Source organism: Mastigoproctus giganteus, chromosome 4 (genome assembly GCF_048544385.1).
Source record: "Mastigoproctus giganteus isolate SK-2022 chromosome 4, ASM4854438v1, whole genome shotgun sequence".
In the NCBI taxonomy this organism is placed as follows: domain Eukaryota; kingdom Metazoa; phylum Arthropoda; class Arachnida; order Uropygi; family Thelyphonidae; genus Mastigoproctus; species Mastigoproctus giganteus.
This window is the reverse complement of record NC_143578.1, coordinates 43,727,480-43,753,591: the sequence shown is the minus strand read 5'-3', so window position 1 is coordinate 43,753,591 and position 26,112 is coordinate 43,727,480. Positions and strand designations below refer to the sequence as shown.

At 36.6% G+C, this 26,112-nt stretch overlaps 1 protein-coding gene across 6 annotated transcripts in view; it reads left to right on the top strand.

Moving 5' to 3' along the window:
- LOC150086677 (synaptogenesis protein syg-2-like) overlaps positions 1-26,112 on the top strand; it is a 416,888-nt gene that overhangs the window by 137,216 nt on the left and 253,560 nt on the right. For all 6 annotated transcript variants that reach the window (XM_090372685.1, XM_090372684.1, XM_090372683.1 and 3 more), the window contains exon 2: positions 12,219-12,554. In XM_090372685.1, coding sequence (XP_090228811.1) covers positions 12,219-12,554 — 336 coding nt within the window. The remainder of the gene's footprint in view (positions 1-12,218; positions 12,555-26,112) is intronic.

Here is a 26,112-nt window from a genome sequence, read left to right as displayed (position 1 = left end):
AAGCACACGTGCCTTGTTTCAAACCCGATTGACACAGCTGTAAAACTCTGAAATGAATGTTTTAAAACAGTGGGCTAATTATCTCTTAGTTGTATGCGTAGGCTGTTCTAATAAACTTCTATCGAAAGAAAACCATGGTTCCGGTTCAACAATAGTCTCGACACCACCTGTTGCAAGCAAACAATAATCGACGCTTTTGTTGATCGTCAACAAAAGAACAATAGCGTCGGTCAGTGTCTTTTTATCAAACCGCGTTGGAGCAAGAATTTTCAGGCATTCAAAACATAACGGTAAGAAGCAACCGTTAGCTTTCATACTATCCATATTAAGTCTAGCGATATACCACACTATTTCTTCATACAACTTTTTTTTTTTACGTCATTTTGCAAAGATCATTTACGCATACACAACTGCTAAAGTTTCACTCGTTGAAGCCCATAACTCTACAGCACCTCCCCCTTTAGAAACGCTAATGATCCTAATTGTGTTTATTTCGAACGTTTGCCATAATGACTTATCATTTCTGGAGTTCTGTGATTACACGCCAAACGTGCAAATATCTGGCTGCATATGAGATGAGTTCTTTGTTCTGCGGGGAAGCGCAATGACTATATATTACAGATGGCGTCACTCTGTCCGTGTTCAATTAATGGCACTGACACGCTACATAACAATGAACGCTCACTGGCAGGAAATGTGGCCGAGAGATGATACATACGTTATTCACTCTACAATCCCCTCCTTAGCTCCCGCTCATTGCAAATGACAAGTCCCAAAACTATGCTACTTTTTAATGTACTCCATCGAGTGGGAGTACATTAAAAAGTAGCAAGGGATTTCTTCCGTATCCATGAAACTATTCGCTGGAGAAATAATAATTATTTAGAATTCTCAGACGAGTATTGTATAGTTATTCTCCCAACTAAGAAGATGGGGTTTTCATCCCGTAAAACTGATGCTCCGACCTGAAAACATGCTCAGTTTATTTAGTTATCACGGAATGCCTGCAGCCAGGGGTGTGCCGGGGGATTTGGGGAGAAAGACTCGCGCGAAAGCCTTGTTAAATTTTCGGGATTATCCGAGTCTCTTGTTTAAAAAAAAAAAAAAAAAAAAGCAGCGTGTGCACTTTGTACCCATGAAAGATGTTTTATTTTATGTGAAAATATCCTTGTACGAGGTTAAAGGGCTTTAGGAATAAAAAGAATCCGAACATTTAATTTTTGTCCGATGATTTCATCACTTTGAGGTTGCAATACATGTTCAATAGGAAACTTATGGCGAGATTATCATTTAGAGAAATTCATATGTAGAATAGTATGACGTCACAATCAAGTTGATATGAACCTGATTGTGACATCAACAATCAAATCAACAATACAAATATTTCACTACTGCAGCAATTTGTATTATTGCGTTCTAAAACAATAACTGCAATTTATTTTAGAACCGAAGTTATGAACGATATAACGTTTTATGCTCACGCCCGCTACTTACTCTACAGAATTACAACGTTAGTGACTGATCTAGGACAAGCGAAGCGTAGCGGAAGCAGAATAGCCAGTTCAACGTCAGAGACTAGTTGGGAGTGATGTAAGCATTTCCGTCTCGCATTTTCGTTACAAATCGGTTTTACTTCAGTCCGAAAATTTAGAAGGTGCCGCCTCCCCTCGTGGGTAGCATAGTTAGTAGAATCGCCATATTCCCCACACCGGGTGGAAAAGACCCGAGTTCGAGTCCCATCAATGATGGGAGGAATTTTTTTGAGCTTTTTTCACAATGTGGCTAGTCAGTCGTTCTCAGGCGAGGGTAGCGTGGTTTTTCTCCCAGAAACCCAGGTTTTTCGTCCAGCAAATACAAAATCGACCTCAGAACGCACGCAATTTACGGAGCAATATGACCTTAGTCGCTGTTGCTCCTAAATCTACAACGACAATCAACAACACTATCAAATAGAGTGTTGAAGAATCAATAATAAAGAAAACTTTCTTTGGATTATAGTTTCAAAACTCCGCGAAATTCTGCTATTCGAATAAAAAGCACGAAGGCAATTTTCATTTATTTATCATATTTCTTATTCATTTGTTTTTCTTTTATTGAAAAAATTTCAAAGTAAAATGAATAAAGTGATTTTATTTAATTAGAATAAAGTTTTCAACCCATGTTCATTACTGAATCCCGTGAGTGATACCATAGTTTCGCAGTCATTGTCAAAAACAGCTTGTGAGAGCAGACCCACAAGTTAAAACCAATGTGTGTTTATCGACTGGTTATTAGTGACAGTTTTATGAATCAGTTAATAGCTGAAACTATGAAATCTATTTAGAAATATTTCTAAGGAAGCTTTCTTAGCACACATCAGAGACTTCTAAAAATCCAAATCAAACAACTATATAATTAGAAGATTTCAACTATAAAATTTGTGTAAATCGGCTGAAAGATCTCAAAAAAAAAAAAAAAAAGATGTTTAAACCTTTTTTTTTGGGGGGGGGGGCGGTTACAATTACTGGTATTGATAGCTACACTATAATAATTAATGAATGTAGTTTATCTTTGAACCTTAGGTTTAAGATGGATAAATTCGAAGAAATTAAGTCTCTGAACGAAGTCTAGCTACCAGAAGCCATTTGAATTTTTGAAGCGGAATGTAACAGAAAATGGCAAGGCTATAAATCGAGGGTTTATTACACTTTAGACACAACGTATAAGCCAGCAGGTACTCTTCATTACAGTATATTTGTTTCGCAATGAAGAACAAGGTATAAAAAGAGGCAAAGACCATTTATTTACTCTTTACACCACCAATGACGAAGTAAAGTTAAGTAAATAACGCATCTTTAGGGTCCACGACGGATACCAAAGTACGCAGGATAACATTAGATAGCGATGTTCAATTGCTGGCGACGAAATGAAACCGTCAAGAATGTCTGCTTCGAGATTACGATCGTCTGCCTTCGTGGCAGAGGTGAAATGTGAACTGACGTCGCTTGTTTGAACCCAAACGCCACCGCTGCACTGAGGCGATCTTTAGCAATTCCGACACTGTGAATTTTCTCTGGAAGACGTTTGGTCTACAGGAAATCACAACTATCTGTGGATTGTTTGGATAGTCCGACCGATCGATATCCGCATCTTCCCCTTAAGAACACGTGACATCCGACGAAGACGCTAGCTTGGGGACTCAATCACATGACCGCGTGTCGATGTACGGTACCTTACAAAGTGGGTCAGTGACTGCACAGTGCATTTGGAAGTTGTGAAGTTATGGATCATTAGACAGCAAGTGCTAAAGTTTGTAAGGGTGTCGCCGTAATTGACCTCCAAGTTCAACACATGGTCTATCAGCGATAGGCTCGGTGAGTTCTTCGAGCGCCATCTAGGGCAATTGTCTACCAGGTTGACGTTCCCTGTGATAAATTGCCACGTCAAAAACACCACGCTAATTTTTAACTAGTGTGCAACTCCCTATAATGCAGTATTGGGAAGAGAGATAACTCCAGCTGTAAGCCGCCACTGTAGAAGGGGGTGGGAGGGGTAGGGAGCAACAACACACAAAATGGAACTGATCATAACTTTAAATAATCCACCAAGCGAAATATTTCGGACTTTCTAATTTGATAAACGCAGCAGGGGCATCGCTACCACATTAGATTGATTATCATTATAAAATCAGACTTGGAATTTTTCACGGTATAACTGCATCTATAACTGCATCTTGAGGATGTATCTTGCCTCTTTCTTTATAGCAACAAGGGCAGGTAGACATGAATGGGATTTTTTTTTAATTACAGACATTAAAAAACAGATGCGAGCCAGCTATGATATTATCGTATGCTGGGGCAATCCCTGCAGTAGGCACGGCAAGGCAAGTTTAATCAGTGCTAGTCATCTAAAAGGATTGTGGTAAGTTCTGTTGCACAATCCGTGCATTGTTATAAAGTTTTTGTCGACTGAAAAAGTGAAACCCGGCGAAATTTTGACTATTACATAAAGCTCGATATGGTGATGAATGTTTATTAGAATCATGAGTGTATAAGTGGTGCAAACTCCTCAATGTAGCAAACGAAATCTGTGTTTTGTTTTTGTTGGTTTTTTTTTTTTTTTTTGGAATACAAAAGGCGCCATCTTCGTCTTAATGTTTGGCTGTGTGAGGTTAGGCATAGACTTGGTGAAAAGATGCAGTAATTAAATTTTATATGTGATTAATATAATGAATTATATTAATTACATATAAAAATGTAATTATAACATTATATCCACTTTTTAATCGTTGCTTTATCCAGTTGCTTAATTTCTAAATTAATCAACGCCGTTTTAATTTAATTACATATTTTGTTTATTTTGCGTATGAATTTTCATACGAAAATAGTCTTGTGAACTCCATTTTTAAGCACCCGGATCAGCCAAAAGAAGCGTGCTATTATTGAAAAATTTTTAAAAGTATTAATGAAAAAAAATTTATTGTAACCATTAAATATGGATCCCTCGCAGTAGCACAGTGGATATAATCACAGTACTCACATCGCCGGGTGGAAAGGTCTGGGTTTCGAATCCTGTCCATAATACGAAGAAATTTCATGGGCTTTTTTTCACAATGTGGCTGCGTTAGTCGGTCTCATGCGAGGGTTGCTCGGTATTTCCTCCGGAAACTGATTTTTCTTCCAGCAAACAGGCAAATCGACCATAAAACACAGAATACGCAATATACAGACACAATATACTAACGTCTCAGAGCTTTAGTTGCTTTTGCGATTAATAAAAAACAAACAGAAAGACAAAATTAAGTATGGAATTTATGTAAGTATCCTCTTTGAGTTGCTATACATTCGAGGGCGTTCAAGGAGGGGCGAGTCAGCTGTACTGAACGTCATGAAGGGGGGAATCACTGCCATTAAGTTATATAAATGAGGAATTGGAGAAGAACGGTGGCCCAGTGAGGCTGTTCGTCCCCGAGATCATACGCTCTCAACGAACCAGCATACACATTGGCAAACTAAGAATAGCACTTTCCATTACACAGACCACTTCGCACATTAAGGTATTAATTTCTGTTTCCCTTATGCGTCTGCGCGAGTAGCACATTGGTATCGGTATCGTCATCGTCCTCCCCACACCGGGTGGAAAAGGCTCGGGTTCGAATCCCGTCGATAACACGAGGAACTTTTATGGGCTTTTTTTCACTTCTTGGCTGAGTTAGTCTGTCTCAGTCGTAGATAGCAAGGTTTCCCCCCGAAAAAAAAAAAAAAAACTGGCGGGTTTTCGTCCAGCAAATCAGGCAAATCGACCAGAGAACACACGCGCAGTTTACAGACAAAATACACACGGGTAGTTGAATTAATATTCCGGATGACCCTAATATAATAGTATAGTTTAGTTTGTCTTCGTTTTGTTATCTTTCAAATCTACTAAAGCCTGTGGCTTGATGCATTGATGCACATCCTTTCCTTTAACTCCCTAAAAAATAAATTTACCAGTGACAAATCTGGTAATCGAAAAAGCCAGTTTATATCTCCAGTGTGTATCAAGTAATTCCATCTTGCTGAAACCATAATCCCCGTTGATTCATTTCTTGTATTATGGGTTCTGGGAGTTTTGAATCATATCATGGTATCTTTCATCTTCACTCTCCAGAAAAGAGTATATCTATTATTCTATTTGCGGTAACTCCACACCATATGGTGATGAAAACGATATGCGAATTTCAAAATTAGTTGGAAGGATTTCTTGAACAAGGTGTACTATGTGTAGATATCACTACAAACCTTTCCTCAGACATATTAAAGAGGCTTCAGAAATTCAAAGCTCCAACCATCTCTTGGTTGATTTCTGTAGGGTTTTTGGAATTATAGCGCGCATATGTTCAGTGTTTCCTTGTGTTCTTCCTTGCGGGAGAACACAAGAAAACATTGAAGGAAACAACAATCTACCAGTCTGTATTATTCGGACTAATCAGAGGTCGAAGTGAAATTTTATGAAACGAAATGCTCGTTAATAATATATCTTATTTTTAATAATCAAGTATGTGCACGACATTAACCAATACGTATGACAAACCGGAACGGCGTTCTTGCGCGCTCCTGAGATTAACTCTAGTGACTCACACTCAGCGGTTATAGAAAAAACAATTTTGTAACTTACAAACTGCTGCCAAATTATTACACAGTCAATATTCGCCTGAACTACTTCCTAAAAGGTCCCTTGAACTTTATTTGGAAAGATTGACAATGCTACCCGACTCTGACGATCTAATAGTTAATCTTACTCAATCCATGATGTATCTATGATAGCCCCTATCTCCACGTCGATTTTCTGATGAGAACGTGTCGGATGCTGAAAGTTTCTAAAAGATAATTACTTGCCTAAATTAAGAGAGATCTAATTAACCGCCCAAACAAAATATTGCAATGGTAATTTTCTTCCTCTTCTCTAACAAGGAGGAGAACGTTTGCTTATATGTAGTGACCAGATCTTCTGGGAATGAAAATTGACTCTACTTTCAGTTCCAGATAGTCTGGAGTTTGCTCAGCAGTGGCAGCATTGTTAGTAATATATTTAGATTAAGAATAGTATTTTATTTTTAAATTAATACTCATAGTATTAAGTTAAAGCTGAAGCGAAATAATTGCCGGAATATTATCTCTATACTTCTATTGAAGTATAGAGATAATAAACACTTAGAAAGTAATTAGATATAACAGTTGTTTTTTACAACTGTTATATCTAATTACTTTCTCTTTAACAAGAAGTTCTTCAAGGATCCGCCCTCGGCCATTACATATTAATAATTTAATTTTAATATTTAAGGTTACCTCTGTTGTCGAGTTTCTGTCACATGCAGACAATTTTAGTGTTTTAGAAATTTCTTTAGCTTAATCGCGCTTTTATGTTTTTATATAAATGATCAATAGAAGCAATCGGCTCTAAATGTTTCGAAATGCAGAATGCCTTTTGCACATTTTAAAGACAGTTTTTTTCATTTCATTTCACTCCTGTGACGAGTAAATGAAAGCATAATTTCATTTCACTCGCGTGACGTATCATAAACACTTAGAAATCTTCTCTTCTGATAATGATTCTTTTTCTGCCCATATTTTGGAAATTTGTAGAAATTCGTATGAACTCTGGAATTTATCCGTAGATTCCCAGTCCATTTTTGTATAATAAAGTTTTTCAACAACTACGTATCACTGATTTTACCTTTTTTTTTTTTTTTGATTTGCTGCTCTGGTCTAGGATTCCAACTATTACAGTACTGTACCTCTAACATGCAAGTATCAGAAGACTTACAAAAAAGTTACTGAATCACTTTTAAAAAAATGGAGTGGTAGGAATTCCTGAGAAAGACTCCCATTATTTGAAGAGACCAAACTTTGTTTTATTTACGAAGTACAGAAAATATTCTATTTAAAGCAGGGATGTATTCTTATAGAGCAGACCTTAAACCTAAGCATATTCTTATAGAGTAGACCTTAAACCTAAGCATATTCTTATAGAGCAGACCTTAAACCTAAGCATTTAAATAATTTCTACATACACATTATATGGTCCGGCAATATATTATATCTGTTCATAACTGTCATTTAGTTTTTGTCATCTGCCGTTGTCGTGATGGTTTATGGTGCGAAAACGATAAGAATCCTTATTTATTTTGAATCGATTAAATCTCGATCCTTTTTCTTCACTTTATTCGTTACATATATGAAATATAAGGACAACTCATTGTGAAGGATTTCACAATATGAGATGTTACAATGATGATGCCAAGGCACAAACTTCGGTTTGTCTAAAAAATTCCACTATTTAGTAATGACACAAATACGCTACTAATGTTATAGTTTGAGGCTTTCTGCCCTAAAATATTATTATTTATTTACATTAAGTGTGTTGCAGCAGCCATCAATGCAACTTTCATTAATATTAATACTGATTACAATAAATAGCGTTATATAATACCCAAAGAGTCGTTATCAGCAAGATTTCTTACAGATGTGTCCACCTAAGGCACCTTCTTTTGCTATTAGCCCGCATCCATATTTAAATTGCTTAAACCGCCATCTAGCTATGCTATAGAGGAACACAGACTCTCAGCGGGCTTCCTGAAACGTGGACTAAGCTCTGTACAACTTTTTTTTTTAATAGCAGAAAAACTGGAGAGCATTTTACTGTTTGACGTGCGTCAGCCATAATGACGCAAGCAAAAATATCTGTAGAGTACCACTGCCATGCCAAATGCGCGCATAGTAGACTACTGTTCATTTGGGTATGCTTAAGTTGGGACAGACCTACATGCTAGTAATTTAGAAATATTTAAAAGATTTTCTTTTTTGAAACAACCCTCACAGAATCGCTAGTGATTCACACATTGAAACAACACGAACTGTAATGATTACCATTACTTTAAATAAAACACAAAATAGCAGACAAAAGACTATTTATTTAGTAATTATCGCATAGGTTTCTTCCTAATCTTTACAGCTGCAAAATCGATAATTAAATCATCTAAACTGATTCTTTGCAGGAGAGTTTTCTCAATCATCATTAAGCAAAGTGCGTTGAATTCAGAATTCTGCATCCACGCATGACGTTCATTCTTTGTTCTCGCCATAATGGCAAATGCTCTTTTCGCATTACAACTAGTAACTAGTAAATTCAGATTGGGAATTAGTTAAAATTAAAATTTAAAATTCCCTCGTAAAAATGAAAGGTAGGTGAACAGCAGGCCGGAATGAAAATGATTAAATGCGTTACACTGAAGGAAATCACGTTATTTTATGTCAGTTCTGGCATGCAAAAAAAAGTCTTTTCGACATGGTCTTCATTCCCTCATTCGGCTCCAAATTATGATATTAGGGTCCCCCGTAAATAATTATATCTATCCATATATTTATTTTTTTCTATAAATTGCGTGTTGTCTGTGATTTGGTCGATTTGCCTGTTTTTCTGGACGGAAAAAACCACAGTTTCTGGGGTCTCATTCAGCTCCAACGAGTTACCCCTGTATTTCACTGCTCTCAAATAAACACCACTTCCAAAAGAGAAATATTATTATTGTCCTAAGAGCTATTTCCCCGGTTGGTTTGGATTATTTAGGGTGAATGGTGGGGCTGCTAAGGCCATGAAGCGTCAGCATACTTTCTCTGTATAGGTTTGCGTGTTTTTGGAATAGAAAACCCGGGTTTCCAGGATGTAAAACTATGCAACCCCTGCATGAGAAAGACTAACTTTCCCAAAGTATAAAACACGGTTATAAAAGTTCTTCCAATCCTCAGAAGAATTGAACCCAAACTCTTTCCAAGGGGTATAGAAGAATAGTAGTCACAGCCGCTATGCTTACCGCAGTAATTACCAAATAGTGCACCGAACTGATTGTGAACCATTCTGATCTGACAACTTGATATTTTATTTTACAGGAATTACACATAAGATTGTTTGAGGTTGTCTAAAATAGGTTCTGAGGCAACTAAGGGCACGAGGAACCAATGCATCGTGTCTGCAAACCGTGTGTATTCTATGGTCGATTTTTCTGTTCATGGAATGAAAATCCAAAATTTCTGGAAACAAAAGGCAAGTAACACTCGGGTCGAGATCGACTAGCTCGTCTTCTGTATAAAAAAGACCTATAAAAATTCCCCTTGTCTTGACCGATTCAAATCTAGGCGTTTCCTACACGGTGTGGAAAGGCAACGATTGCAACCACAATTCCAGTTGTAAAGACGTTGAAAAAGAGAGATGCACACTTGCACTGGAAGGCAGGAGGGGGGGGGGGGATGATGTTGTCCGGCAGAGAAGACATTTTTCATTTTGGAGGTTCAATGTTATAAGTAAACAAGATATAAATGCCAAAAGCAGATTCCCGTGGGAGATTTGATGTTTAAAACGTCATATTGCAACAAGAAAATTACAGTCAGAGGACAGTGACATGTAAACACCCTCTACTGAGTGAAGTGTATACCTAAATATGTAAAATAGCAAATATCTGAATCCGCCCTATACTCAACCGACATACTCTTACCCACTCTTGTACTTTTACAGTCAACAGCATTGTTCCTAATGGTAAATAAAATTATTTTATTATTAAATTTGTATATTTTCTTAAATTTACTTCGGAAATGCGTAGACAGAAAACTACAGTATTAAAAGAAATAAGGAAGTCTGTTGTGTAACCGTGGAAGAAAAATAAACACGTTTTAAAAATCCTTAACGTTAAAAATGGCTACCCAGTACTGTCCCCAATTTATAAAAACTGCATCAAACAGTTCACTTCATCCGTCTATTTGTAGCGACTTCCTGCATATTTCGTACTATTTATATTTGTTACTTCGAAAAGTTCATCTCGAGAAATGCCTAATGAACGAGGCACCAGCTGGCGCAGTTGTAACTACGTCACTGCGCGCTATCCATATGCTGCAGCCGACTCGAATGCCGTGAAGGCATAATTACAAACTGTACAAGACAGCGAAAGAAGAAAAACCAACGAGGAAATAGCTTTATGTTTCCATTTTTATTCAGCCAGAAACATAATTATTATACCCTAGCTACTGTCGAAGCTATTTTATCTTTGGCAAATAATTATTTATACAAACAGTACGACAGCACGCAGTAACATGGAATTTTTGTAAATGTTTCAATTTAATGCAATAGAATCATGAAACAAACAACTATTACAATAATAACTGTTTACGTAGTGACATCTATTAACTGAAAATAAACTATTATAAATAAATATTAATTTATAAATAATAAAATTATTTCGACGAATTTAATTAATATATTATTATGCAAAAATATATATATTAATGTATAATATTCATTCAAAATACATACACCAGGGGACGAAAAATTAGAAACCTTTTGAAATTTATGTCAACTGATAATTAAACGTATGGTATGCAAATTTAATTTATCACACAGTATGATCACAAGTTCCTGGGTATCAGATAAATATTGTACACTTTCTTGGGTTTCTTAGTGGTTCCGGTCATAGGAAAGGAAGGTGATCGTTCCGTTTTCAGAAAGGTCTTACTGTTAGAACATGTTTAGCAAAAGACCCAATTGACAAAACAAAGGAAATCACTGGTATGTCCAAAGCAACTATCTCAAAAGCACACAATGAGTGGAAAACGAGAGCAGAATGCAGCTCTAAAAGGATGAAAAGTGGCAGACAGTTGGTACTTGAAGAACCAGACCGCAGGAATTTAAAGCACATGTGCCAGAACAGAACGTCCAGTCAGCAGAAAATGACTGAAAAATTCAATTCAGGCAAAGAAAGACCATTTCCGACAGAACTATGCGGCGGGAGTTGAAGAATCTGGTGGTCGTGTTGCCTCTACGAAATCCACTTCTGTAAAAAAAAAAAAAAAAAGTGAAAGATTCGACTAGATGGTGCTGCCAACGCCAAAACTGGGATGTGGAACAGTGAAAAAAAAAAAAACATTTGGTCTGATAAGTCTCGAAGTGAACCTCATGAAGCCATGCATTATCCAGACTATCTCGTGTCAATCATTTAAGTGGCTAGAGGTGTGGTATCATGTTATGGGGCATAATCTGTCGGTACGGGTGGGTCCGCTCATACCTTTAAAAGGTTGTTACCTCCAATGAATGCCTTTATGTCATATCGAACCAACTTCACCCTGAAATGCTTCCTTTTTACCCGGATTGCGATGAATTCTTTCAAAATGGTAACGCAACTATTCACCGTGTAAGAATTGTATATCAGTGGTTCGAGGAGCATTCAAGTTTTCGAACATCTACCCTGGCAGCCTAATTCTTCAGATCTGAATTCAATTGAGAGAGAATGTCTCGCATAGGTTAGAAAGGGCAGTTCGGCTTCGTAGTTCTCTACCAACCACAATATAATTATGGAAGAGTGTTCAAATCTGGAGCTAGACTCCCTCACACACACAGTGTAGAATCCATGCCACAACGTGTACGGACTGTAATTCGAGAAAAAGGTGACCCTACTAAATAATGGATAAAGCTTTCTAATTTTTTGACCAGTTATTGTATGTGTATGTAGGCGCAGTGTGGTTTATAATATTTTTACTCATGCGAACATACAAAACAGGGAACTAAACCCTGATTACTGTGTATGTTAGGATAATATATTATTAAAATGAACAGATTCAATTTCATATATACTTATAAAATATGAAAAAATTTATAACGTTGAACAGTGATATGAATATAAAAGGATTGAAAAATTTTTGTTTTTTATTTTCCAGATTACCCAGAATATCACGCTGTCATTGGTCGAAAAGTGGCACTGCCTTGTAATCTAACGCCACCTATTGAGAACGATAGCATTTCCTTGGTGTTGTGGTATCGAGGCGACTCTGGAAATCCCATCTATAGTGTTGATGCAAGGAGTGGGAGTTTCCAGTCCCCAAAACATATACCAAGTAAAGTCCTTGGATCTAGAGCTTTTTTCAATTTTACAAACCAGCTTGCACTTCTTCAGATTAACCCGGTGAAAGAAGATGACGCCTCCGAATATCGGTGTCGAGTCGACTTTAGAAGAGCACGAACTCAGAATCAGGCGATGAAACTAAATGTTATAAGTAAGCAAGATTTTAAACATTAAAAATCTATTAAATGTATTTTGTGTGTGATTATCAAAAGTTAACTCACAACCGCATGTGCTATTTTTCGTTTTTATTAGTTATTTTTATTTATTCATTTATTTTATTTTATTTTATTTATTTTTGCATTTTTTTAAGTAAAGGCATACATTTTTACATGAAATTTGGAATCTTGTATAAGTCAATATGATAAATCCGAATATTATGTGAGAATATGATTTTAGCTCCAGAGTATGCATCGGATCAGAATGGACCAGAATACAAATTTTGTACATATATATAAAATTGAGCAGAATACATATATAAAAAATTGAGCAGAATACATATATATAAAATTGAGCAGAATACATATATAAAAAATTGAGCAGAATACATATATATAAAATTGAGCAGAATACATATATATACTATTGAATTATAATGCTGTACAGCACATTCTGTACAACGTTAGATTACAATCAGATACATTCTGTACAGAATGTATCTGATTGTTGTTTTTCTGTAGAAAGCATATACACGTTTGGAAGACCCCGAACGAATTTCTATAGGCAGAGTAATGAAGAGATAGTCTCAAGATGAGGCGGCCAGACCTTGAACGTGTTAGAAATGGTAATTTTCAGGTTATGGCACCATCAAACGATAGGAACGATAGCTCTAAGGCAGGTTCAAGTCGGCTAAGAAGTACAGCATCCTAAGATGACCGCTGCTATCTCTTCACAACGGTGGGAAGCTATAAGCAGATGCCAGCTAGTCAATTGTCTCTAGAGCTCTCAGTCTATCACAAGAAGAACAGTTTCAATTTCGAATTGTATATCAAAGGCCTCAAGAAAGGGGACGCAAAATGAGACGGCTCATGATTTGTATACTTCTCATCCCTCAGAGGATAGACCATCCTTGGTCTCTTGGTTATAGAGTTATGACAACATTTACAGAGTTGGCATTGCAGACAACACCAACTCTGTGAACAAGAGACAGAGAGTCTAGAGATTCGGTCGACACTGATGCTATACGCTATCACTGCTCAAGATTAGATAAGAAAATGGACAGTTATCGTAGTGTTCTCTTGTACCGGGGAGCCGGAGATCTCCAAACCTTTGAAGGAGGCGCATTGACTGCTTAATGGTATAGAGACAAGGTTCCATGATTCCTATGCTAAAGTTCCGGAGATGCTACCAGTCCTGAATTAATTTTCATGGACGATGATGGTCTTCTACACTAGGCTTAGCTATTATACAAATTCCATCCAAATGTTACATAAAATGGGAGCTGTTCAGAGATGAATGAATAAGATTGAGCAGGTATGGAATATTTTACGTAAACATATCGGGCATATCGACTTACTCCCAGAACCTTTCATGTGCTAAGATCTTTCTCTTATAGACAGTGGGATTTATTAACAAACGGTGTTATTATCAGCCTTGAAAACAGTATAAGAGTTCAATATGATAGGTGTTTGGCTCTTAGATGTGAATATGCTTCCTACTAAATGCCTGAATTATGCATGACTCTGCTTAATTTTAGGTATTCATGATCACGATTCATTAAAATACAGTCATATTTATTTTGAAAGTCAATACGGTGCTTGTAAGAATACTCGTCCACAAAATATTTTAAAAAATCTCCGTTAAGTACATAATTGTTCCTCATATTTTGGATTTTATGGTAAAAACACAACTTTTGAACACAACTACAGCTCAAATCCAAATAATTTGAAACACCATGACATGAACCAGTACCGACCTGGATTTATACCAGTCCTACGTTAACATGGAAATATGGAAGCAGCCTGAATGGTGTTAGCTGTAACAGACGATAAATGAATACTGAGAACTGTTTTTTGAGAAGATGGACGGCATTTGTTATTTGCATCCAATCATTAAAAATTCTGACAGGGACTTGATTTATACTTATCAATATTACACATAAAAATCCATGCTTTCTGGAATCACTTAAACCGATTTAACTAGCAAAACAATTTTAATCATACCGCAATACAAATGAAATGAAAAATAATAAAAGAAAACATAAAATTTCTCTCAACATGCACGCATACATCTATCGATCTGAAATCCGTGACATGAATCTATTTTCTCGTTAAATACTCATTCAATATGCAGAATTAAAAGGAAAACTTCGCTTGAAATTTTCTTCTCTAAAAAAGGACAGGTGTGTTTTCTACCGTCAGGGGTCGCTGGTGATCATCTTGGTCTCTTTATTTGGAAACATTTTTCGCTATCCACTAAAATTTGTAAGTTAAAGCCTAGACACCAATTACGACAGCACTTAGAAAACTTCTAGAAACTCCATTCCAAAGCCATTTTCAAGAGTCCAACGATATCCTTCAGCCAAAACAAAAAGATTTTCTTCTAATTAATTAACTCGCAGAAGTAATTATCATAATTAGAAAGCTCTCCTTATATTCTTTGCAGAGATGTGTGTTTCGCTCGCTTCTAAGGTTCGACCAAGCGACGAGAAATCTGAAGTTGATTTTTTTCCCTTATTTTTCTCTTTCTCTCCTGCTAACTGCACATTAGTGGCAGATGGGTATCTCCTTGGTAAGTTCTACACGAAACCAGATCTGAAGTCCACCGAACCCCGCAATCTTTACGTGTCAACCGTCCATTCTACTTGGGGCCATTAACGGAGTTGGGAGACACAGCCTATAATGTGATGGAAGTCATTTTGGCAAGTGGCCAGTTCTACAAAATTGCGTGTTAACAATTTTTAAGTGGAACAGTTTTAGACACGCGGCGTCCATTGACGGGGGTAAATATGGTCGAGTCTCCCATCAAAAGTTGATATTAGTTGATTCTTAGTAACCGTTTCTGGGCTACTAAATAGGCACAGCAAAACAGAAAATAACACCATAAATGTACGGACTGGACTGGTTTCCAAGCTAAAATGACTACAGAAATCAAATGAGGACGCCCTACAGAGAGCATGTGAGGATTAAGTGGAGATTCAGTTGGAAACAGAGAACGTAAACAGGCAATAGCGAAGACAGCACTTTTTAATGCATTTTTTTTATGTTTTCATGGATCTGCCGATTCAAATCGATAGAACAAAAAGAGAAGACTGGATCCGTATCAGATCTGTGAATACACATCCCAGCGACAATATCTTTTTGTGATTATATGAACGGTTATAGTAATTTACTGTATAAAACAAGCTTTTTTTTTTTTTTTTTTTGATTAATGGAATGCCTTAGCTGACTTGGTGCTGCTGTAATTTAAATGACCGGTTGGTCATTAAAATTACAGCAGCACCAAGGCAGCTAATGGCATAAAGCATTGGTATAATTGTCTGTGCATTGTGTATTCTATAGTCGGTTTGCCTGCTTTGCTGGATGAAAACCCAGAGTTTTCGTGAAAAGCCTTGCAATAAACTATGCATTGTTTTTTCACACAGTGGCCGACCAACTAAGCCACATAAAAAATTACTTCCGTCAAGAAGGAATTCGGACCAAAACCTCTCCAAACGAATGACGAGGGATACAGGAGAACCACTACTATCATAACCACTGTACTAGACACTAGAGTGTAATTAATTGGACAATAATAGTTATTTCTTGTATTGCCATTATTATGATTGATGATTTTGCCGAACAAATCATTATTATGATTTGTCTGGCAAAACAGATAAAGCAACCAGAGAACACACGCAGTTTATGAACAGAATACACATAGATAAACGAGATCATTCTCCGGCGAACCTAAAGAACAATTTTTATTCCAAGCGCTTTATGCACTTTGATAAATATTTTAATAATGAGCATCAAATTACAAACAGCTTATTATCAAAACGTAAGAGGCGACTCCAATCTTGTAGGTAATTATCGTGGTGTATAAAAGGTTGGAACAGTTTATTTCTTGATATCACCCGCGAAGAAGAGGTCTCATTTAAAGAGATGATTAAAGCTAGGCTGGTACACTTTTCTATATTTCGGATACATATCCATCATCACTAATCCAGTGCTGAGTCACTGCATAACTTTACACTTTTTGCAATTATGAAGTTTCTTCTTATCAAGAGGTCATCAGTTTGTGATTTTCCTCTTCCATTTTTGTTAGAGATCAGATGGCCATTTTTCTTTTGAAAGTGTTGGTAGTTGTCAAATCAAAATTTAGATCGAAAATTATCGCATAATACCCAAAGTTAACGGTGAAACCGGCTGTCACAGTACAATCATGCACAGTGTTCTAATATGCTTATTTTAATTTCTCAGATTGCTTACTTACCTTCTCTAAACAGTTGGAGGAACCCTTGACTGCTTCTCATTGCTACTGGGTGCCGCTGGACTTTTCATTACAGTACTCTTCTTGGTTTGATTTTAATTTTGTATTTATTTAAGAATGACGCATTAGAAATCAGAACTCACAAGCAAACATACTGACATTTGTCAAGCAGATTAAGAATTGTCACCACGAACACAAACCAAACGTTATGAATGTAATAAATAATAATCATCTACATATTGTTGGCTTATAGTTGTTCCACATATGTGGGATATAAATGAAGTCTATGCTGTGTATTTGTTAGAATTTTTCACATTGTTTAGCCACTATTTGAGATTCCTAAAATATGTAATTGTAGATCGTGTTGAGTACAACTTATTCCGATTGTCAGTTTCGTTAAACATAATGACCTTTGTAATAATAGTTGATTGTTCTAGAATTGATGTAGAGATGACTGAGGACATGAAGCAACATTATGTAATGTCTGTAAATATTATGTATTTATGGCCGTCTTGCCTGTTTTTGATATATAAATCTTACGACAAGGTTGTTCTGGGAAGGAACCTAGTACCACTAGGTGTATTACAATTATTCAGGACGTGTGAAAAGGGACAGAAAAATACAAGAATGCTTCCACATTCCCAACGCAAGATATTTAAATAAGATAAACAGGAAAAGATGGCATAGTAAATAATATTCATCGATGATATACGAGTAGCATTGTCTAACCAGACCAGTAAAGAAGAGTACACATCAATCTAGGGTTACGATAGAGAGTTCTGAAGAGTAAAGAATACTTAGGATGCTTCAGCTACTTAGGATCATCTGTCCAGAGGAATGAAAAAACTGATGAGGATATAACAAACAGAATAAGATCTGAGCAGTTGAAACGAAGGCAAGCCAGTGTAAGTGTTTTGTGATAGACGAGTGCCAGTGAGACAAGGCAGATTATGCCTTGTCTCACTGGCAGATTATCGATCAGTAGTGAAGTTCGCCATGTTGTATAGGGAAGAGTGTTAGGCAATAAAAAAGAGACACAAGTAAATGTTACAGACAGGGTAAATTGGGTAAAGACGCCTCACTTTTTGCATTTCTTAAACTGGCCACTGCATCGAGATATTTGGGGTAGTTCTTCTTGCTCTTCGTTGGTGAGCAACGAAGAAGATAGGTATCGGCTTTTCAAAGAAGTTTCTTGTTTTGTTTTTTTCGATGTGAATGGCGAGTCGACTCATTTTGCCACTTTAAAGTTAATGCATATTTCGTAAAAGTTATCCAACTTTGCGTGTAATATTTTAAACCGAAAACGGCTTACATGTGTAGAAAGTAGACCTTTCTACACATGTAGAAAGTTTATGCTAACAATGGCCGTTTATGTGGAGTTAATGAACTGAGTATAGAATCATATGCTCACTTTGGATATCTTTGCACCAGCCATAAGTAAAGACGCCCTCCTTGTGAGTGGTGATAGATGCCGTCCCACATTCTTGTGCCTTTCTTTTTGGTCAAGCAAAACGTTTTAATTTCGTGATTAATGTAGTTTAGTTTAATACATATTTGTATATAAATTAATACGCATCTGTAGTATATAAATGCAGTATATAGATTAATTAATTTAATTAAGTTTTTATTGTATTTTCTTATGTTTGTTTAATTCAATGTAGAAATGATATTGTTCTATATCATTCCTTTTAAGACATTTGAAGCTGACTATCAGATATCTAAGAGTGTTACCAGCATGTGCTCAAGCAAGAATCGGTCAAATATCACCAAATATTTTACACTGCTTTTAAGAACAACGACTATTTGTTAAACCAGATCGTATTTTTAAAATGAAATGGAAGCGTGAGGTTTCCAAGCGATTAATAAAAGAGGAAAAGCCATTGCAGGTAAATGAAAGAAGAAAGTTTGTAGACTGACATCAGGAGCAAAAGGAGAAACAATTACACTCATTGCTTGTTGCAATGCAGGAAAATCATTTGCCTCCTATAGGTATATTTTTAAAGGTGTCAACAAAAATAAAGCAAAATTTGAAGAAGGGATGTTTCCAGGGGCCATGGCTATCAGCATATGTTAAATTGTTACAAAGAATGTTATTTCCCGTTAACAACCTGGAAAAAGGGTGTTTTTATTCTTAATGATCATACATTAAACACAAATGAATAGGAGATGCCGAATTATGCAGCTGAAATGAATCCTTTGTCTACCGCTCCCACACACACATACACATCACTACAAAATAGCTTCATTCTCTGGATCAAGCATGCTTAAGCCTCTGAGGGGGGCATTTATTTTTTTTTAATAAGATGGCAATAGCTAGTTTGTGGTTGAGAAAAAAGATTATCAGATTACATTCTGCTCATTATTGGGAAATATTCACGCATCGTGAATCAGTTCATTTCTTCCCACTTTCAAACAAGAAAAGAACTGGAGTAACACGTTCTACAGGACCTACAGCATTTGGACATCAGTAAACTATATTAAGAAAAGGGCACAGAATTTTGAGGTTAACAAATGGAAACCCACAAAAAATAAACAAAGCTATACTTGCAAAGGAAAACATTAGTACCTTAAAAGGATTTAGACAAAGGATACGCTTGATGATGTGCAAAGATTGAAATAAAAATTTTGAAACAAATTTAAAATGTGGCCGAATTTAAGTGGCTTCATGAAGATTGTACATTCTTTAGGGAATACTGTGCTGAGCGTAGAAGTGAAGTTAGAATAGAAGGGACAAATTAAAAAAAATAATAAGAATTACATATATTCTTTAATATTTTATATTGACTTTTCAAATAACATATTAAATCTGCGAAATCTTTTAAGAAATTTTGTTTAGATTTTTATCATTATTTTTCCTTTAAATGGATGGGGCATTTTTACTCGATATAGAAAAAAAGTTAGGAGGTCGTCTTTACCTAGTATACGGATAGAGACGCCCATTTAGTGGCCTTGGTTTAATCTATCATTTCATTTTAGTTTTTTTAATTAGTTCTTAAAAGAGGTCTATAATACAGAGAGCCCATAGCGCAGAATACATGGGCAAAAGTTGAATAAATTTTATTGCTAGAAACTAGGCAGAACCCATTTTGTAAAATGTGGAGAATCTTTTCCCATTATACCCTGTCTGCGATGCGGACGTTGAAGTGAATGATCGATGAACAAAAAAGGATAAAATATAGGAGTATATCAGAGGGAGTTTGAGGGTTGCTCCAGCTGTAAAGAAACTGCAGGAGTGCCTTCAAGTGGTTAGAACATATTACAAGGTGACAGCAAAAAAGTAAAGTAAAAAATTATGGCAATGCAGGTAGTTAAGTAAGTGAGGAGACTATGGTGGTTGGTAGTGAGAAAAAAAAAATTGAGAGAATGTACTGCTATAGAGGAAAATGCTATTAAGAGGAAGAAACCAAGGTGGTAAAAGACTCAAAAACTAGTTCCAAACAGTTAGCCAAAAGGGCTTAATGCGTTTTTCTGAAAGTCCTGAAAAATTAGTATGGTTATTTCTAATTAAAGATATGGCATTAGTCAAACAGTTAGAAACAACAAAGTTAGTTTTTCAGGGTTGCTGAAAAGATTAATATGATTACTTTAGACTCGCCAAGCTGTCTTTCTAATTGAAAACAACCACATTTTTTGTTTGGTAATTCTTTTTTAGGTCTTATAAAAAATCATCAATTTTAATTTTATATTTTTATCATTTCATATTTTGATATTTCATTACCATTATTCACATCGGCTCCTCAGTTATTTTATTATAATGTTTATTTATTTTTAATTATGAATCTTATTCAACTTTACATTTCAGGAATCTGTTGATAAATTCAAACTGATTAGTAAGAATAAAATTAAAAAAGCATCCTTCCTAGTCGGTTTAGCTATCTTAAGATCGAATATTCGATGCTACATAGCTTTTCTTGGTGGCATGCTGGAGCAAAGGACCAGATCTCTGAAGCATATGGGATGAGTGTGAAACATCTTGTTATGTATTGGCATACGGGGAACGTTATGGCAAATTGTTAACTCCTGCCGAATTGACTAAAATGGCCATGTCTTCTTTCTTGTTTGTCTAAAATGCTCCGGAAAAGTGAGATCCTCATCCCAGTTTAGGCTAAGGTCTGTGTGGAACGAGACTTTTTGAACCATATGGCCATTGATGAATGTCTGGATATTATTTTTATAGTGCCACTTCGTGAAAGTCATCTGTGCAGTTTTATTATGGCTTAGTTGTAAACCCGAAATCCTAATAATCGACAAATGGGTTGATTTGTGCAGCAGTATTTTTATTTATTTATTTATTGATTTTGGCATCATTTTTATGGAATCATTTCTTTTTAGATTTTTCCAATACCGTACAAACTTAGTTTATTTTATGTAAAATAGTGTAATACCTAGGCAGCTGATTGTAAACCAATTTTTGCATCCTCTTACAGCGAGACAGATTCCCACACAAAGAGAATTAGAATGAATAAAATTTTGTTTATACTACGTGACAGACAGATAGGATCAGAGGACTTTACAAAAGAAAATCTACAAGACTCATATTACCGTATTTTTTGGTATCACGTGGATACAGATACGCGCCGTGCTAACTCTGTATACTTGGACACTGACCCAGTGGAGAGGTTAGCATTTTTGGGGTCCTAAGGGGAAATACTTTTCTGGAGTCCAGTTTTGTGTAAAATACAGTTATATTTGGCTTTACTCGTGTCTTTAAATGAGAGGTTTTCTTCGCGGGGAATATCTGTCAAGAAATGAATTATTTCAACATTTTTATACACCACAATAAAATAATTTTAATCAATGAGTACCACGTTACAAACCTTTTACCAGGTTCTGTGGTACATGTGAACATAAACTGTTGGAACAGTTTATTTTTTTGACGATTAACCACCAACCACAAGAAAACTTGAACTAGTACCTATGTTCATCGTTTACTATAGTTAAAATTTTATATACCGAGAAAGTTCCTACTTTTTTAATGAATTTATTAATATTGAAATACAGTGTATTGCAAGGGTTTTTCGTGATGCATATACATGAAATAAACGAAGTATGTATAATGCATAAAAGGTTTTATCTACATTACTAATAAGAATAAAAGCAGTTGCTGCATTATATTTTCTATAGGCTTTGTTTTAGCATAAATGTTGATTAATTTTTGTAACTTATTTTCTAAATAAGTATTAATTCGTAAACTTGAAAATTTTCTTTCACTAATCCTCTACTTTCTTCTGGCACAAGTTCTTTTGATTCAGTAATTTTACATTTCTTTCTGAGGTATAAATTTTTTTCACTAATTCTTAAATATGAAATAGACGTACTTGAATTCTTAAAAATAAAGGGACAAAGAATTTTTTGATATATATAATAATTCCTTTTTTCCCCCAGATTTTCAGCTCTCAATCTAAAACCCATTGACACACACACACCCTTTGTTTTAAATAAATAAAGGGTGTATCAGGGCAGTTATAATTTATCATTTCTCTTTATTTTCTGAAATAAAAAATCAGAGTAGGTACCTACATAAGTACGTACACTGCTCTGGTTCAGAAAGATTTAGTTTTATTTGTGGCTTTATTGTTAGGAGAAACGGGGATCATTTTCTGTATCAGGGTAGTTATAATTTATCACTTTTGTTTATTTGTTGAAATCAAAAATCACGGCAGGTACTTATATAAGCAGTGACATTTCTCTGGTTAGAAGGATTTAGTTTTATTGGAGCTTTATTGTTAGGGAAACAGGGAACATTTTCTGTAATAAAGATGGGTAGTCTGGAACCAGGCTCGCATGTCTAAGGAGAGCTAAAATTGATGATGTTAGCAACGGGTTGTCAGTTTTCAAGAGGAGTAAAGAGGGTATTATTATTCATGTGGGAACTAACGATATTAACTACACACGAATTGATGACCCAGTGGATTAGGAGCATTTTGAGGGAATGCTGCAAGTTAGGCAGAATGCATCTACAATTCTGCCTATGTGTCTACAATCCTTTCCAGGCATAATAGGAGGAATTATATGCTAATAGCCGAGTAGATTAACTCAAGACCTGAGGGACTCTACAAAGCTTTGGGGACGAAAACTGTTATCAGCGTGGCTCGCTCTAGTACGTAGAAGGAATCTATTTTGTAGAGATGGAATACTTTCCAACATGGGTAGTAGTGGTAGTAGTGGCATGTGATGCAAGAAAGCAAGTGTATGAGCTTATGCAGCATCAGCCAAAAAAAAAAAATCACACCATTCCCTCCAAATGCCTGTCCAGTTCCTCCTTAAATTTATTTAACCTATCAACTTCCACAACGACAGATGGAAGTTTGTTCCAGCAATTAACCACCCGCTGGCTAAAGGCAAATTTCCGCACATCTATTCTACATCTGTCCTTTCTTAATTTGAATTTATGCCCCCTTAGGTTCGTAATCTGAACAAGTGGAAGGATCCCATCAGAATTCAGCGTGCTCAACCCATTCAAGGCCTTATACAACTCAATCAGATCACCGCGCAGGTGCCTAGTCTCCAGCCACTGCAATTTGCAGAACTTAAGCCTCTCTTGGTAAGAGGATCCCTTCATTCCTCTCACCAATCTTGTTGCCCTTCTCTGTACACGCTCAAGAAAATCTACATCCTTCCTAAAATGAGGACTCCAGACCTGTACGCAGTACTCAAGGCATGGCCTGACCATTGCCTTATACAGAGGGACAATCACCTCCTTTTCCCTGCTATCAAAATTCCTATATATCAGGTGTTGCAAGAGGCGTTGTGGACATCTGAAGGGTGCACATAACGACTCCGTGCACATCTCAAGGTTTCTGTATGAGGACACAAGAGCCAGAGAGTTCCGATATTGAAGAGATGTGTCAAGAAAGGCCATGTTTTAAATAAATAAATGGGAAGTTAATGCTAGGACAACAAGCCTAAATAACTTTAAGGGATGTCTTAGGGAAGAAAACAGTATAAAAACACATAGTTTGAACTCCTGGTTAGGATAACTAATGCCAAAATAACCGCGTTAACGACCTTAGAGTTCTCAGAAATAGGAATTTCAGAAATTCGTCCCGTCATCGACGGTTATGTCGAAAGCGTTCCACAGGGATGTTGGCCCATGCAGACTCGATAGCGTCCCGCAGTTGTTGCAGACGGCACAGCGCGGATCCCTTCCATGAACCGCAAATTCCGCCCTACCTCACAAGTGTTCAATAAAGTTGAGATAATCGAATCTCAACTTTATTGAGCAGGATAATGAATTGTTGCAAGGTTACCCTCATGCATCTGAAGACCATTCCCGAACAATCTGTGTCGTAAGACACGATTGTTCGGGAATGGTAACAGTTAGCGGATGGATGGCTGCAAGTAACCGTTAGCGGATGGATCAACTGTGAGGATGAAAGGATGCAACAGGCTGGACACTGTTTGCAAAATTTATTGTCCTATGCGGTCACGGCCAAATCTCAGCAATCCCACCATATATTTACAACAACATAGATACATATTTACTCCTAAAACACACAAAAGAGACTACGATCAAGTTCAAGTCCGTACCAAGCATCAAGTAACAGATTTTTTAAAGCATAGGAACAGATTGAGCAGTTCCTACTTGAAGCACCAATCTGTACAGAGGTACCACTAGTGACACAAGAAACCATACGCAGAAACATAATACGAGAGAAGCACCAGATTACACCCAATGAGCACAAAGAATCACAGTCTCCAGCCCACAATTCATTATCTTAGAATTCTTGGATGCCTCGTAGGTACCAAGTCGGTATGATCACCGTCCTTCCCATATAGGGCGGAAAAGACCTGAGAATTCGAATCTTGTCAATGACGGGAAGAATTTTTATGGGCATTTTTCACAACGTCGCTAAGTTAGTCGGTCTCGAGGTCAGCACAGTTATTGTTTCTTCGGCAAATAGCAAACAGAGAGTATATATGGGGCAATATAGCCTAAGTTTCTGACGCGCTTATAACAACAATAAAAACAATTCTTAGATCTACTTTGAAATCTAACATAGAAATACGCAGCTGAAGCAGTCAGGTTGATCTGGCACTGTGAGCCAAGCCAGCATAGAGATCCCATCTGATCCGGCATCATGAGTAGGCTGTGGCATTCAGACACTGATCATCGGTATCAATGAATCATCTAACGTGTTCTGCAAACACTTCCCACACCACGCAATTTGACCACCACTAGTCCATAGTGTTGACACTTAGCAGGAAAGTTGCATGATTCATGCTGCTATCTTTACACTCAGGTCCTGCAGTCGGCATGGAACAACTGGAAAACCGGGATTAGTCAGACCAAGCAACCTTTCTCCACTCGTCCAATGTCCAGCGTTTGTATTCTTGTGCCCACTGTGCCTGTAAATGCTTGTTTGAGTTGAGAAAAGTGGAACCTAGTGAAGCTGTCTACTACACGTTTGGCGAGGTTTGGCTTCCATTCTCGTCACTGACTAGAGTTTTACCTTTAAGAAAACACCAAACACGAAAGGTATTTGAATTTCTGCAGGTTGTAATTTTCAGAAAATACGTGTGAAGGGCGGTTGTTCCAGAAAACACAAGTTGGAGAGATAAATGAGGAAGAAGAAAAGTTGAATCTGTGAGTTCGAAGTTGGACAGTAAATGGATGTTGACTGGTGTTTGGGATGGTTGCCGGGAGAGGGGGAGGAACTTATAGATGCCAATTCAGAAGAACATGTTGAGCTGACACTGTGAGCCAAACTATCACACTGAAGGCCATGGACGTATCTACAGAAAAGTCATGCAGCAGAAACAAAACGTCTATGAGACAGACAGTGTAGAGACTTTGTATGAGATGGACCATTAAGAAAAATATTCCATGGCATGGCGGATTTGAGATTTGTACCGAGTGTGTGGCTGTTTAGAAGATAAGTAACGCCGAGAGAGATATGTGATCTTGTCTAGAAATCTGAGTGTCTTCGAAGACAAGCACAGGAGCAGAAGAATCCTTTTTGCGAGATATAAGACAGAACTGAGTTTTAGAACGATTCATATTAAATAAGTTATGTTTGTCCCATTGGAGAATGACATGGAGATTAGGCATTTAAGGAAATGATAGTGGACAGTAGAGAAGTTGAATATGCTTGTGCAGAACAAGGATTTCTCAAAATGGAAGGTGAAATGCAATGTGCTATCATCAGTAAAACAATGCATAGGATTTCCAGTCAATGGAAGGAGGTCATTAATACAGAAGGGGAAAAGAGTGGAAGAAAGAAGTGAACGTTTGGGAACAATAGCATTAGTTGAGAAGTTAGAAGACAGAGAGCCACCAATCATCACCAGCAGTTAGAAGT